This window comes from Aristolochia californica, unplaced genomic scaffold, assembly GCF_029961685.1.
Source record: "Aristolochia californica isolate CCGP_79_NKW_82.1479 unplaced genomic scaffold, dmAriCali1.0.hap1 SCAF_14, whole genome shotgun sequence".
NCBI classification, from domain to species: Eukaryota; Viridiplantae; Streptophyta; class Magnoliopsida; order Piperales; family Aristolochiaceae; genus Aristolochia; species Aristolochia californica.
The window spans coordinates 4,416,361-4,432,174 of NW_027181815.1; the positions used below are offsets into that span (position 1 = coordinate 4,416,361).

At 37.9% G+C, this 15,814-nt stretch overlaps 2 protein-coding genes across 6 annotated transcripts; both read right to left on the reverse strand.

Annotated features, from left to right (window-relative positions):
* Positions 1 to 427: 427 nt before the first annotated feature.
* On the reverse strand, positions 428 to 1,716 carry LOC137949663 (aquaporin NIP6-1-like). Its single transcript, XM_068795783.1, has 5 exons — positions 1,613 to 1,716; positions 1,234 to 1,458; positions 961 to 1,155; positions 814 to 875; positions 428 to 726 (listed from the first exon to the last, which is right to left on the reverse strand). The coding sequence occupies exons 1-5, from the start codon at positions 1,697 to 1,699 to the stop codon at positions 534 to 536; spliced, it is 762 nt and encodes a 253-aa protein (XP_068651884.1). The 5' UTR covers positions 1,700 to 1,716; the 3' UTR covers positions 428 to 533.
* A 1,515-nt stretch (positions 1,717 to 3,231) lies between these two features.
* Positions 3,232 to 12,505, reverse strand: LOC137949667 (uncharacterized). Of its 5 annotated transcripts, none has more exons than XM_068795793.1 (10): positions 12,351 to 12,505; positions 11,447 to 11,515; positions 11,260 to 11,340; positions 10,831 to 10,919; positions 9,305 to 9,368; positions 8,965 to 9,042; positions 5,170 to 5,246; positions 4,634 to 4,700; positions 4,443 to 4,550; positions 3,232 to 3,905 (listed from the first exon to the last, which is right to left on the reverse strand). In XM_068795793.1, the coding sequence occupies exons 3-10, from the start codon at positions 11,329 to 11,331 to the stop codon at positions 3,876 to 3,878; spliced, it is 585 nt and encodes a 194-aa protein (XP_068651894.1). In that variant the 5' UTR covers positions 11,332 to 11,340; positions 11,447 to 11,515; positions 12,351 to 12,505; the 3' UTR covers positions 3,232 to 3,875. The 5 variants fall into 5 exon arrangements, with proteins under 5 accessions (XP_068651894.1, XP_068651893.1, XP_068651891.1 ...); XM_068795792.1 differs by having other exon boundaries at positions 11,260 to 11,351; XM_068795790.1 differs by lacking the exon at positions 11,447 to 11,515.
* Between the last annotated feature and the right edge of the window lie 3,309 nt (positions 12,506 to 15,814).

Genomic DNA, 15,814 nt, shown 5'->3' on the forward strand with positions numbered 1-15,814 from the left:
GAACATAATCGTAAATCCAAACCAAACAAAACAAACCTCTCATGTGCAGGTCCCCTTATCCAGTGTACGTGGATCGCGGTAATGTCGTCGTGGGGGTTGAAAAGTAGGTAGAACCCCCAGAAGGTCCACGAACTATTGATTGTTGTTTCATTAAGAGTAATTTAAAAATTTCACGCTTGTATTGCGATTGCCCTAGTTTACTTTTTTTTTGGGAGCGTCGTTATTAGGGTTTATTATCGGAGGTTAGAGAAAAATACGAGTGTGTGATTTCTCTTGTAAACTACTTCATCATCATAGTGAAATATTACAACGGCAGAAGACAAGATTTAGCTTCACCTTGAGTCGAACATGTATAAATCTTGTGTTTTTTATGCTTGATTATTTCTTCTTCTATGATTATTATGACTTTCATTAGTATTGAATTAAGACTTCTAATTCCTAACAGAATCTAGTTAAGCTGTTAGCGGGACTGCTGCAATTTTTAATACACAACTCAGAATGTTTATTTTGTGATGAGAACTGCTCTGGGTGCGTCAACCCCTTCTGAAACTCCGGAGACTTTCTACCGACTCCTCTTCAGGCAGCTTCACAGCTGAATAGGCACCAGCACCACAAAGTGTGCCTAAGATGGGGGCAGTCAAGTAAACCCAGATGGCCTTATAGTTGTTTGTAGCAACAGCCGGCCCCAAAGTTCTGACTGGATTCATGGAAGCTCCACTACTTTCCCTGTAAAACCCGTGAAGAAAGATGCCATGAGATTACTCTGGTGAATTTCATTGAAAGGTGAAAGGCCAAGAAGGTATTTCAGCAAACCCTGCTATAAGTATGTTGAGCATGACTGTAGCCCCCACTGCAATTCCTCCGAGCTCCCCCACCTGAAACAATGGAAACGATATAAGCCACTCGTTCAAGCTTGTGATGTAATTGTCAAGCAGTGCCCTTCAGAGGTAAGCGACTCACAGCTCTGGAATCAGTTGCAACTGCTGTCACAACGAACATCAAGTTGAAAGAGATGATGAACTCCAAGGCAAAGGCTTGTAAGCAACTCCCAGCAGGGACAGTTAATCCGCCCCCCATGAAAGGATCAAATATGGCTTTCAAGGCAAAGCTTGCACAAATAGAGGCCACAATCTGTGTTCCTACGTAAATGGGAACCTGCAAAATGAATGGTTTCTCTCGTCATTCTCAAGCCATTTAGGAAGAAGCAGTAGCTATGGAGATTGATTCGTTTACCTGTCTCCATGGGAAGTGGTTGAGGGCAGCAAAGGCAATGGTGACACCAGGGTTGACATGGGCCCCTGAAATGTGACCTGTTGATAGTATGACTATCATCACAGCTTGGCCAGTTGTGACTGCTACTCCCAGTTGCGTCAGTGTTCCTTGTTTCTTCTGATTGACAATTGCTGCTGCAATCCCAGCGAACATGAGGATCAGTGTGCCTATGAATTCTGCTCCTACCTAATGTCATGGTAAGCGATCAAAACTGTAGTTTTCGAACAAAGACCTCATTGATCAGGATATCAAATGAATGTCAACATGACTGAAGATGAACCAGTTCTTAGAATGTTTTTATCTGTGAAAATGGACGGAAGAGGAATGTAGGGCCGCTTACCTTTCTGGCAAGAGAGCCCCCTGCCTCCGGCGACCATGATATAGTTCTATTTGGTTTGAGCGCAGCAAGAGGAGGAGTGTCCGGCATGATGAGCAGCAAAAGTTTCCAAATAGGCGCCAAGAAGCTCAAAACTCAAAGCTCTCTTACACTACAGAAAAGGAGACTGAACAGGAATGCGGCTCAAAATTTTCTCTGTTTGTCTTGTTATCTGACGCTGATGGGCTTATATAGTAGCTGCCTGTGGAGCCTTTTTGAGTTAAAAATATCAAGAAGGAGAAGAAACTGGACATGAGAAACAGGGAATTAGAGAACGACTGGAGGGGCTTCTCTCTGGAGAAAATATTGCTTCTTGGGATTTCCAAAGCACCTTTACTTTGAGACATGACCCATAGTTTTCTTGTCAGTTGCTAACCTCCACTAGCTTGGCTTCGCACAATTCTAGGAAACGCGACGACCATAACATTAAAACTACTCAATTTTAATGAAAGATGATTTGAAGAACAAACGGGTTTAAATATATGAATCCAAATTTACCCCACATAGCAACTCTGCCTAGAGCTCTTCAGTATAAATTGGACTAAGATTAGTGAGTTTTAATCAATCTTGGTACATACATGTATGAATTATATTCAACAATAACATACACATATGATTTAGTTGTATTGTTAATATGTTTAGGAATTAAAATTAGTTTCAGAAACTAATTTTATGTAGAAAAAAGGATGTTTTGGGCTCTCAATTAGAGATGCCAGATCTATAATATATTGATCAGTAAGAATTTCAATAATTCTAAACGCAAGAGTGATTTTCTTTTATCTTCCAATAGTTTCATGAGTGTTAAAGGAGATATGTTTTCACTGGATGCTGACCCAACCTGAAAAAGTTCAGTGCCAGCAATTTGACTGGCAATTTAATCCTAACCAATGGGGTCAACAAATTAGTGCAAGATAGAAGAACCTGTCATTTTGTGAAAATGATCTGACCATATTCCCAGCATCTTGTGCACTCCATTGTTACTGAAATGATGTCTGGTTCTTAATATACCATCCATTGGGCATAAAAGAAGGAAGCTCCTAAGCTTCTCACATGGCTGTGATCCATCTCCGCTCCTTTGTGGATGATGTTTAGTGTTAAAATATTAACTGAAGTAGGAACATTTAAAGTTGCAGAACTTCTCACGTGAACACGATAGGTTCTCATTCCCTCTGACCACACAATGGCTTTAATACAATTTTAATGGTTTTATTTCAGTTTAACTAATAATTACTTTACGGTGTTATTGTCAAAAAATGCTATCATTGTTCTCAACACAATCAATAAGTAAGAACATAAGTACAACACCAATCTTTTATTTTACCATAAAATTTTAATTAAATAATTTAAAACTCATTTTTTTCTTATTTTTCATATATTTTTATCTAATTAATTGAATTTTTATTTTTATTTTAAAATTTTGTTCATAGCATATAAATAATAATATTATCATAATCATAATAAAATAAATAACATTCTTGTGAATAAATGTAGCTCTTAGACCACAAACTCAAGAAGAAAACAACCCAAACTAAAAATTCAGTCGTACTTCTCAACGTTTATAGGGTATTAAACGGAAAATGCCATTCAAGGTCGTCGTCTCTCCAGATGACAATTGATGGTAGAATATAGGCATTAGGAATCTCAGTTACAATGAAAACCCACGTCTCTTACAAATATTAGAAAGCTTCCCGAAGAAGAGCCCCTCCCTTACCTTTAGTCACAGGTTCCATCCTACGACCAAAGCATAAGTGTCCACCCTTCCAGTCTGATTAACCACTGTATTAAACTGACTTTTAAACACCAACTAAGATAACAGCTAATACCTACATACAAAGCCTGGACACAGGCCCTCGCACTTAACCACCCCTGGTAGATGGTGAATGCACAGTACATTGATAACCACTGCTAAAATCTGTAGGTCACTGGGTTCGAAAGAAGTAATTCAACAATCTCACATTGATAACCACTACTAAAATCTGTTGGTCACTGGGTTCGCAAGAAGTAATTCAACAATCTCATGAGATTGTTGAATTACTTCTTTCCTCACAGCAAAGCAGGAAATGCTTCACGAGTTAGAATTTCAAATTTCTCACCATCAATGAAGAGAAGTAGGTAAAACAGACTCCATTCCATCAGTTTGTGTGGCATGGAAACAAGATTAGACAAAGCACCTGCTAGAAATGAGAAGGTGCTAAGGGTTACAAATAACTCTTATTTTATTATAGCGTCAACCTAACCTTGCTTCCCTGCGGAGCACCTGAAATATGCACCACGTTAAAACCTCAATTTACCTTCATAAACGACTACAAAGAGAAAGACGAGGGTTGCAGAATATAGATGTAGCAATATGGAAAGGCATAGAAGAATGAGAACTCAAAGTCCTGGATCCATAAAAAATGGTTTGTAGGCTCAAAATTCTCTGCACTCAGAGATAACAAATTTCTAACTATTTATGCAAGTGTCTAATTATATCCAGATAAACAGTTTTCATATGGTTAATACTGAACTAGTAAACATCAAGCATGTGATAACAATGAGGTATTATGTATGTACAAGCATGATTCTTTACATCTTTAAGTTCACTGAACAACATAATTGAATGCCCATCTGGCTATCCTCTGTCCTCCCCATCTAACTAGGTCAAGAATGTCATTCAAGCTTTATAGAGCTTCAAGACACTAAATGTAGAGGAAAGAGGATCATTTCCAAAAAGTTTGGGAAACATTTAACAAAGAAATAAATAGGCAGTTCTAATTAAGCTTCAAAATAGAGAAAAAAGAGAGAAAGATGTAACCTCTTCAGCAAACTTAATCAAGATGGTTGTCCGAGGTCTTTGCTGGCCCTCCATGGGCACGAAATGAGCTGTCACAACAGCAGGAAAACCAGCACTGTCTAACACACCCTTCACAACAATCAAGAAAAAGTTTCAGTTTCAGCAGGCACTGGAATTCAATTGCAAGACAACCAATAACTTGTCACACTAACCCTCACAATCCCAGCCACAAATGCCCCACAATTAAATGTACCCATGTCTTTTGGTATAGAAATAAATCTGCATACAAATAAGAAAAGAAGTGCGTATTAATCTGACAAGTAGTCATCAATGGGCGTGATTTTCAAGTAGCTTTCCACTGATTGTGTATGTAATTGTTGTATTTCATAAATAGCAAAAATTGATGGCTGTAGTCTAGGAGAGTTAAGTACATATCTCACAAAAAAAATATGAAATGAGTATGCATAGAATAGTTGCTTTCTTGGCTTGCCTAGCCTAATCAGGTAGACTCACTTCTGTGGTACCACTGCTATCTAGCAAACTAGAATCTTTATCATAGTCTTCATAAACAACAAGTTTATCGACACATGCCAAATAGGGTTCACTGTTGGTAAATCAAAGTCCAGAAAGCAAGTGACAGTACACGACATGAAAAAGTGCTGTAATTTCTTAATTTGTATGAGGGTGATATGCATTGGAAGCCACCAGAAGAAGAAGAATGCACTTCAGTAACGCAATTCAAGTATACCGGTTCACCAAAAGTTCCTTCTCACTGATCATGTATTCATCTTCATGTTCAGTCCCTTTCTCAAGTGAGTCTGCCACCTACTAGTAAAAAAAATAAAGAAGAAATGACCAGAGATGGATAAATGTGGAAGATCAAACATAATAGCTCCATGAAAGAAAAATCAAAGATACAAGAACATTAAATCGCACAATCAACTTTATTCTAATCCACACAATTGAAGCAAAGCATATAGAAGACAGATGCTAAGAATAGGCACATTCAAGGAAAAGAAAGCAGGTCAAATTATTGTATTTTTAGTATCTGTCCACTTTTGAGATGCCAGTAAATATCCTCCTTTAGTAGCACTTTATTTTACAAGTCAGTTAAAAGTATTTTGGTAGGAGAGTTCAAGCTTAGAAATTCTCTAGTCAGTAAATCTTATATCTTCTTTTCAGTCATATCCATTCATCTTGAGAAAGTCTGAAATTAGTAAGATCTATGATGAGCAAGTCCTTTCCTTAGCTAGCTGATGTAATTCATGATATCTTGCTAAAGGATTAATCAGACCAAGTCTTTCTTTTAATGATGTAAATGTTCCTCAAATGGTCTCCCATATGGTCTCCATCCTTCTACATATCTTTGGTCCTCCTCTTCATCAGCTGCTCCCAAAAACTTTTTTGGAGCCCTCATACTAAAAACCCCTTCATGTGACAATTCAGCAAAAGGCCCGATCCACCCAGTTCTTCCCCATGCTAGAAATCTCCTCAGGTGGCTACAGAGCCAAAGGCCCAAACCAGCCCATTCTTGACAGATTTGAGCATGCCACCTTAGACCTGGCAAAGCACCTCATCAATCTGGCTAATGGAACAACTTTGACAAAATATACTTCTGATGGCTCACCAACCATTTCATTTATTTCCTCCCCTACACACTCTGTTGCCTCTAGAATTGAAGCCACCAGAAAACCTGTTGGGGAGAGGAGCCACACAATTCGGAAGGATCAAACTACATCAACCTTTGCAGATTAAATGGCTTGGAGATGAGGCTTAAAAGTTGGCCAAGTAGAAGAAAATCAACAGCTTAAAACATAGATAGCATGAGGATGATGGGATTCCTCCAGATCTCATAGCTAGCCACACCTCAAGCCTCTCAAAAGCCATCAGCATACTCAAGCCCAAGCTTAGTCAAAAGATCAGTGTTCATGCCATAAGTGGCAAAGCAACTACATTTCAACTCGAAATAGAGATTGAAATTAGATCGTGTGTGGGGATTTCAACATGTACTTTCTCTATCATGTGCCCACTTGATAAGGTGAGTCCAACCACTCTCCTAGATCCCTAGCATGAAAAATCCATCTTCCTCCCAAGATTTCCCACTCTTGAAATTCAATGGACCAGCTATTTAAAGGGAGATGCAGATTGATAATCAACAGTACAAGCGTAGCAGTGAGAAGGAGTGTATGGACCTCCTTTCTATCCACTGGCCATTTCGTTCATTACAACTGTGGTGCAATCATTAGGAATTAGGCTGACATTGCTGTCTGCCTATTTCTCTTCCACATTTCTTCCTCCAGCTTAGAGGAAGGTGGGAGCACTATCATGGACAATGGTGTCAGGGTCTAACTTTGCCTATTTTGTGGTCTCAAACATGTAGCAATTAGTTCTCGGAGACAGTGGAGAGGGGCATCACGGTTCTCTATACCTGGGTTACTCATTGTTCACCCACCTTAGCATGCCCACCAGTACTTGGACAAAATTTCAGATACTGGAGCTCATAAATTAATAATTTGGGGCACACTCCTAAAAAAGCCAACAACTGGGCTGACTCTATTGCAAAAAAATGGAATCTTCAACAACTTGTTGTGAGAGAATCTGACCATCCTGCGCAAATAACTTTACAGCTGAATTAATATATTATTATTCTCCAGGCCTTCACCCTTTTAGTTTTTCTCCTTGATCTTTTTGTAGGTTTTTCTTTGCTCATGTTCCTTGGAGATCTATCTCATAATTATAAGAAAAAAAGAAAAGGCATGGCTTCATTTGTGGCAAGTGTGCTTGTTCATAAAGTTCAACTTTGGTTTATAGTCACATTAATCAGATTTCATAAAATCTTTGCTTATATTATTTCTTTTTCTTCACTGTTTCTTTTAGTAAATCTATTAAAGAACCTTACTCTAGCTTCTAGACTGAAATATAGTACCAAAGCCCAGCTTGAAGCTTTGTGCTTCAATGGCAACAAACACTTGTCAAGGTATATGAAGAGGAATTGTAGCCCTACATGTTGCAATTTTGGACTGCAGCCGTAACATAACAGCAAAAAGAAGAAAGCTGAAGCATTAGTACAACATTTTTTTTGTGTTATCATCCAACTCACAGGCTGGTGTTCGGAAATATATCCATGATACCGCACCTAAGAGTGACAAAAGTGGGAACTCAGGGAAATGAGAAATAGGGCTCAAATTTGGCATCCAAAGATTTAGAAGAGCTGAAAAATGAAGAATGTAGTCAGCAAATGAAAGATTGACGGTTAAATTATTATTTGAAAAAATTCAATATTACATAGCTTCAACGAATTGAAGTCCAACAGTACCAAAAGGCTCCAGACACATATACTTGATTTAGAATATGCACCTAATGAACGTTCAGTTTTGCATGATTCAAGCCCACTTTTTCCAACTGTTACTACCTGAAGTTAACTCTGTTAGACATCATCAACCCTTTTCCAAACTAGTTCAGGTCCAGCTCCATGATTCCATCATTTTGTTCTACCATTTGCTAAAACTCTATTGTTAGGTCAGCCTTCTCTATTTGTTAGCCAAGTTAGGAGCAACCCTTCAATCTCTTGTTGTAAGGGATTCATTCCTCAATTCTTTGTAATTCTCTTTGTTAATATATACATCTTTTTCAAAAAAAAAAAAAAGAGGTCAGCCTGTTAAGCACCTAGCCAATACTACTCAAAAAATCGGCCTATAAGGAGCAGAAGACATAGGTACTTAACCCCAGGACCATAACAGTACCCCACCCTTCCCCGAGCCGACGACCGCGGAGGCTACCACAACAGAGCAATCGGAGCCAGGTCGAACCCGGGTTAGTCCAGGCGCGTGACCACCTGCATCCGCCTTGGGGGCGCCGGGATTCGAAGTCGGGACGTAGCGCTAGCTCTGATACCAAATGTTAAGCACCTAGCCAATACTACCCAAAAGACCGGCCTATAAGGAGCGGAAGACATAGGTACTTAACCCCAGGACCATAACACAGCCTTCTCTAATCTATTCGCTCCAATTTCAAAGGTGGTTGTAAATATCCATGCCATTTCAAAAACATCTATTTTCAGGAAGACAAATTTCTTAGTTGCAATTAGATCCAGGCAAAAGCATCCAATTCAGATTAAAGAAAATAAAAGCAGGACTTTTTATGGTAAAAAACAGAAGGAGATCACTAGTAAGATTCACACTTCCTTTTTTGTTCTTTTTTGAGAAATAGATGAAATTTACTGAAAGAGAGAAGTGGCCTGCAACAAGGTAATTTTGAATTACAACATATTAGTTAACTATAAAACTTTTATGAGTTAACCTTTAATTCATAAGTCCAATCCATTCAATTCCTTGTTTGCAAAATTTTCAGCATGATAATTCTTGCTTCTTTGAGAAATTTATTCAAGCAAGAGGTCCAGTCTGGTAAAGTGAGAGAGCCAATTGATGAGTGCATTTGAAAGCAGAAATTCAATTTAGTCACCTCTACCACAAATATGAAAATTTGACCAAAAACTTAAGTTGTGGTGGGAGTTTCTGTCAAACAAAAGAAAAGAACTGATAACCTTCCCAAATAGCACTTTCCAGACAGTGCTGTGCACAAAGGATAAAATTCCCAGCACTCTTGTCTCTCTTCGATTTCCCTGCGGCATAATACTTAAAGAATCACTGACCACAACAGATCCATCTTTAAGGACCCAATCTTATTGTAAAAGCTCAAGCTTATCAGTATAGGATGAAGTTTTACCACAGGGCCTATTTGTGCACCGAACTGCAGACTTATAAGATTAATCATGGCCCATATTACAGGTCAAATAGGCCTATGGCAGCCTGACTTGTTTTATACGTACAAAAAAAAAAAGGACACAAGTCATCACTCAATGGAACTTCTCTAAAAAACAGTACCTTATCTCTGTAACAAAGAAGTTCAAGAACTCTTGCACCAACAGCATAGCCTGCATCTTCAAGCCTGCTCCATCTCCAATATAGTTAAACTCTACTGCATATGATAAATTATCAAAAGGATACAAATTCCATGCCACAAGAGAAATAAAAATAAAAAAATTGTTGGAAGTAGAGGTATTTCAGTAATTTCACATGTGGGTGGTTCGGTCATACTGTAGTTAAGGCTGTGCAGATAATGGTGGTCTATGGTTGGTGTGGTTTAAATTGTCATTCTCTGGTTGATTTAAACCTTTCTATTCATTGGCGTATAAGTCCAATTATGAGGGACATTTCTGTTGAGTTGTAATTTATCACTTAAGTGAGATTAATAAAGAGATTCAGGGGTCAACTTCTGACCCCTATCAAGTAGGCTGCACATTGCAAACCTCTCTTCTTCATTATTCCTCTTATTTCTTCTCTTTTCTCTTTAATTCTTCTTCAATCTACCTACTTTACAAAAATCTGAATGGAAGAAATTCTCTAAATCATAAGAAGGAAAGAAAGATTGAACCTCCTAAAATCAAAACCCCCCACTAAGCATTTTTTTAAAAATAAATGGACAGGACATGTCTAATTAGGTCCATGGTGAAAGCGAGAAAGTTGCTAACCAAGACTTTGATGTGATCACGGTACCCACAGGCAAGGATTTAGCTGACTTTGATCACTATCAGTAGAAAACCTGACAGTCTCCAGTAAGGTATCCAGAACAAATTTCAACTTCAAAGTATCAAATCACCCTAAATGATTATGTGAAATACTGGTGTATATTTGACACCATTATGATATGGAAATGAAAAAATAAATAAATAAATCATTTCTAAGGATCATGGTTACCAATCAAATTTGTCATCACCAGAAAGATCCAATGCAATAAGAATCCTTTGCAAGTTCTATAGAAAAGCTACCTCTTTCACCTTTTCTACAGATCATGGCTCTTATACTCAACTAGACAGTCAATGATTCAAGTGTTTGTTTCAAGCAGCAGCCACACCTCCTAGGACCAAGTCTTTCAGAAACAAAATACACCATTTATTGAACATTTCAAAACTTTCAAGAGGCACCTGAGTTACAACTTCCTCACATTCCATGTGGCATCAAATCAAATATTCCAGGATACCAGCAACCACAATCAATTAACTAGCATGACAAAACTAAGGCACGGAAGAGATAAGACTTCTTAACCCAACAAACGTGAAGGTTGCAAGGACCTTGCCATGCAGAAATTCAAAATTAGACATTAAATGCCTTTGAATAACCTAATGCACCACCTACTTCCATCTTTTCTGAGCTATTGGCAAGGAGAAGGAGAGGATAGCACATAGAATTTTTAAAATTAAAGTCATATATTGATCTCAATAACATAGATTGCCTCTTCATTATGACACAACTTCATGAAACTGAAAAATCTTGCCTTTGATCAATTAAAAACAATAAATAGCAACTTGTATAGACATAATTAAATGTTAATGAAAGCCTCAAATTCACACCTGCGCTCCAACTCAGCAATGTTGTCTACCTGAGACTGATTGTACTGCACAAGCTCGGAAAACAAGAAGGCAAATGCACTCAAACTAACCTGCAATGAAATATGGCAAGCATGAAACTGTACATTTCCATTTCCATTGTGATGACTTCAGAACATGTGCAATAGAATTTCTGAATCATTTACTATAGTAGGGGATCATAAAAGTCATCATGTGAACGCATTTAAAACAAAAAACCAATTATGAGTATAAACTTGGAAAGACTACATTCAACATCTACCGTATCCTTTCTTCCTAACACACTTGAAGGGAAAAAATCTATAACATCAGATCGGGGAATGAATTCAAAGAAAAAGTACAAGAACTTCTAAGGCAGTATGAGTTTTCTCCATTAATTTAGAGAGAGAGAGAGAGAGAGAGTGGAAGTACTACCTCCTGTTTTCCTCTGCTGACGGGTTTGTCAAGGACATTTGTGTACTGCTTTATCTTCCCAACTCCAATCATTCTCTATCACTACAAAACAGCTGAGAAATGACTGTGACAGTTCCTTAAATCCATAAATGAGTTAATCTTACAAGGTCATCAACTGAGCTCTGTTAAAGTGAGTTGGAATGAAAACCTCCGAGTCAAGAAAGTAATGCCAGCATTGTCAGTTGTAAAAGCTTGCCTGATGCCCAAACTTTTAGGCCTTTTAGATGGTGGTATGCAAAACCATGGAAAATATCTTTTCAGAGACCATTTTAGCGTCACCAGAACTTTTAAAATTTTCAGAAAATGTGAAACAGTCCGGCAAAAAAGTGCAGTGAAATACAAGCATTGAAGAAAAAATTAAAGCAACAGACCATACAAACACCATACTGGCACTAAATTTGATGCAAAACAGTCAAGTAACTCATGTAAACCAAATATAATACCCTGATGCTCCACGTCTCAACACCCAAAATATGGCATACATACCACATAAAATGAAAATAGTCCTCACCCTAAACACCCTCTTAGCAACACATACCACAGCATAAAATGATCGTTCAACATAAGAGCTCTAAATTTTTTCACGAGTGCAAAGGAGACTTATTTAGTGACTAGTGGTCAGTTTACCTGCAAGTTGTCCGCACGTAACCAGCTTCGCATGGAAAGGTCTTACCGGTTAACAGACTCTAAAGAATTAAGTAACCTTCTTAATGCATCATTAATAATTCAACCTTCGATGCGTAGCCGCAAAACTGAGGTATGAAAGTGTTAATGCAACCTACCGGTTCTGTTAGGTTTGCCAAGAATTTTGGATTCTCTAACACGTTGCAAACCAAGACTTATAGTTCCAAAACCAAGCATAATTCTCACTCCAGTAAGAACAATGGTGTACATTTCGAGTTTTATGGCAACGAGGGATGAAATTGAAGACTTGCATAAGTCAAAGCACTATTGAAGTTGGAAAAAAAATCGAAGCCATGATCTTAAGAGACTTTGTTCTAATTATCGAAATTGAGAAACTTGGACAGACTTCACTTCAGAAGATCACTTACAGCGGTAGGTTAATGATCGGAGAGCGGCGGAGGATCCTGCACCTGATCACGGAACGATTCGTCTGCTCTTGAACGGAACGGAAGAGAACTGCAGCGATCTCGACAGAGCTCAGATTTTCTCCTCTGGGATCGTTTGGGTTGGAAGACGGGAGTCCATACGACGCGGGGGGGGGGGGGGGGGTTGGTAGTTTATCCCATTTATTGCGTTAGTCCAGAATGACTTGAATTGAAGTGAGATAACACCATTTCATCTCCTCAGGCAAAATTGACGGAAATCTGTTTCCACCCTTTTTTTCAAGTCATCCAGTTACCGCGAGCGACAGCGTACGCTCCTTTTCTCTTCTCCTCTCCTCTCGCTCAGCCTTCGTCTCTGGATGATTTTTTTTGCCCGACTTCTTCTCTCTTTTTCGCTGTCTCTGCTCGCTCTGCTCTTCTCGCTCGGCTCTCGTCTGCTCGTCTTCGTTATCTGCTCCCTCTGCTGTATCTGCTCCCTCTCTCTTGTTATCTCTCGTTTTTGCCCCATCTCCCTCTCTTGTCTCTTTCTCTCTCAGCCTTTCTCTTCCCTCTACCTCTCTCGTCTCCCTCTCTCTTTTCCCTCTAGGCGTCCATCTCTTTTCACTCTCGGCCTCCCTCTTCCTTCTCATTCTCGCTCTTCTCTTTCCTCCTCCCCCGATTTCCTTTGATTTAACCTATTCCAGTTTCGATATCCTTCGATTTCCTTCGATCTTCTTCGATTTTCGACAGTTAGGCGTCGATTTCTTCCATTGGGCTTACATTTCCCCCAAATTTCAGAAGGTAATCCGAAACCCTAATTTTTTTTCAACTAATTTAGTTTTGTGTTTGAGTTAATTTTAATTTTTGTGCATAATTTATCTTGATTGTGCCTAATTTTAAAACGTTAGACAACTTTGGAAGCTTATTATTCTGTTGGCCAGTTTTATACGAGGCAGGTTTCTGGAATCTGGATGCCACGATGGATATTTAATCTAGTGGTAGCTGATCTTTCATTTCTGGTTCCACTCTTACTTATCTTTAGGTCCATTATCATAATATGTTTCACCCACAATGTTGATGTTGGATGCAGGGCCCTCTTTTCCAATTGAGAACTGAATAAATCCAGTCACCATGAGGGCACTAAAGACCCACTTAGACCGTGCAAAAAGCCTTCCATTTGTAAAAAGAATTTCTGATTTCCATTTGCTGTTGTTGTTGGCTAAGTTTCTGGATGTCAATTCTGATGTACCTGCATTGGCGGAGTGTGTGCAAGTTCAAACTCCTGTTCCAGAGGGATACCAACTCTTAATTGAATCACTGGCCAATACTTCCTACGAGTGGATTTCTATAACTGTCTTGTTTTGATGGGACTGGATTACAGAAATTTCATTCACCCTCTCTCGCAGTGGTGGAGAAGAGATTAAATTTGTCTGATGGTTGCAAGGGGGCATTACAGATGTATCTGTCAATTTGGGTATTTATTCATGTTTTTAGTTAAATGTTTGGTTTTTATACACAATCTACTTTGAGGATTAAATAAAACCAATGAAGATTGTAGAATTTATATTAGAAATTTGGAGAAGGTATTTTGAAAACTCAAAGCCCATTGTGCATTGGATCGAGTGAAATGGTTTTGGTGCATTAACTTTCTTCAACAAAGGTTCATTGCCAACTAAATTGTACACATCATAAGTAAAGTAAAAAAAGTTTGATATCTTCCTGTTGAACTTGTATTTTACACTTTTGAGGGCGGTTTTTGCCTCATGTATTCTTTCTTTCCCTAGGTCATGATTGCAAGGGCCTCTCTTGTTTGTCCCAAAATATTGAACACGGTTGCAGCTATATTAGATGGTGTTAGGCCGGCCTCTGCCATCTGATCACCCGGTGATCCATGGTCGATGTACTTATCAGGTAAAACCAATGGTCTCCACTGCATGGGGAAGCCACATTGTTAGTAGACATCAAGTACAAAGAGAAATATTGCATTGCATAGGAAGAATATGGGCATGTTACCTTTGCAGAACCATCAAGAAGTCCGTCAAGAGCCATGAACTGAACAACATGGGAACCAAACCCACCAACGGATCCTTCTTCTTCTACAGTAATCAAAACCTCATGTGATTTAGCTAAGTTGCAAACAAGAGCTTGATCTAATGGCTTGCAGAAACGTGCGTCTGCAACTGTGATTTGTAAACCATGTTGTTTAACAAGAGATGCCGCAACCAAACAATTTTGCACTGTTGTTCCATAGCCCAAAAGAGCCACTCGTTCACCCTCTATCAAAATTCTCCCTCCCAACCTGTTGCAGATTTTATATTAACTGTAATCATTAATTGGTTAATTATCCAATTTCTAAAATTAATTAAACGATTATGTTTATTTATTATATTCCCTTATGCTATTTTTTAATTTTTAATAATTTTATATAATATATTCTAGTCACATAATTAGTATATTAATTTATAATGAATTGTAATCATTAATTGGTTAATTATCCAATTGCTATAATTAATTAAACCATTAGGTTTATTTATTATATTCCCTTATGTTATTTTTTAATTTTTATTAATTTTATATAATTTATTCATGTCACACATAATTATTGTGTTTAATTTATAATAAACTATAATCATTAATTGGTTTAACTATCCAATTGTTATAATTAATTAAAGCATTATGTTTATTTATTATATTTCCTTATGTTATTTTTAAATTTTTTATTAATTTTATATAATTTATTGTAGTCACACGTAATTATTGTTTTAATTTATAATAAACTATAATAATTTATTTAGAAAAAGACACTGAAATCTGTTTTCCAAGCACTAACACTGGAATCTGTTTTCCAGCCACTTCAACTGCCCTGGACTAATACCCAAACATCAGTTGAAGTGGAAGCAATTCATCTCACTTCAATTCAATTTTTCACTTCATTTTCACTTTATTGTGGACTAACCCCCCCTGAATTGATTAGATTTAAGCAGCCCATTAATTGGCTTGCAGCACCTAGACAGCTCAAATGCAAGAGCAATGTGGGAAGAGGCCTCGAGTATGCACATGCCACGGCTCCTAAGAGGAAGGGTGCATTCCTTTACCTTTTTCTTATATTATATGGTGCAGTAATGATCACCTTTTTCCTATATTATATGGTGCAATATTAATTTTTACCTTTTTAAAAGAAAAATAAAAAAATGATAATTTAATCATTATTATTTAAAAAATTGTTAGTTACAAGGCGTTATGTCATTCTTATTAACGATGTTTTGGAATAATAATGATAAAATTCTTTTTTTTTTTTTTTTTTTGAGTGCCAAAACGACCCTTAGGAGTTGGCTCTTCTCTACTGTGTCAACTCATTCGACTACGGTTGGCGTCACTGTAGTGCTTCAACTCTCAAAGGTGTGACTGCCCTTGGCTGTTCTAAATCCGTAACGGAACTCAACCGAGCCAATCCGTGGAATTTTTGACTC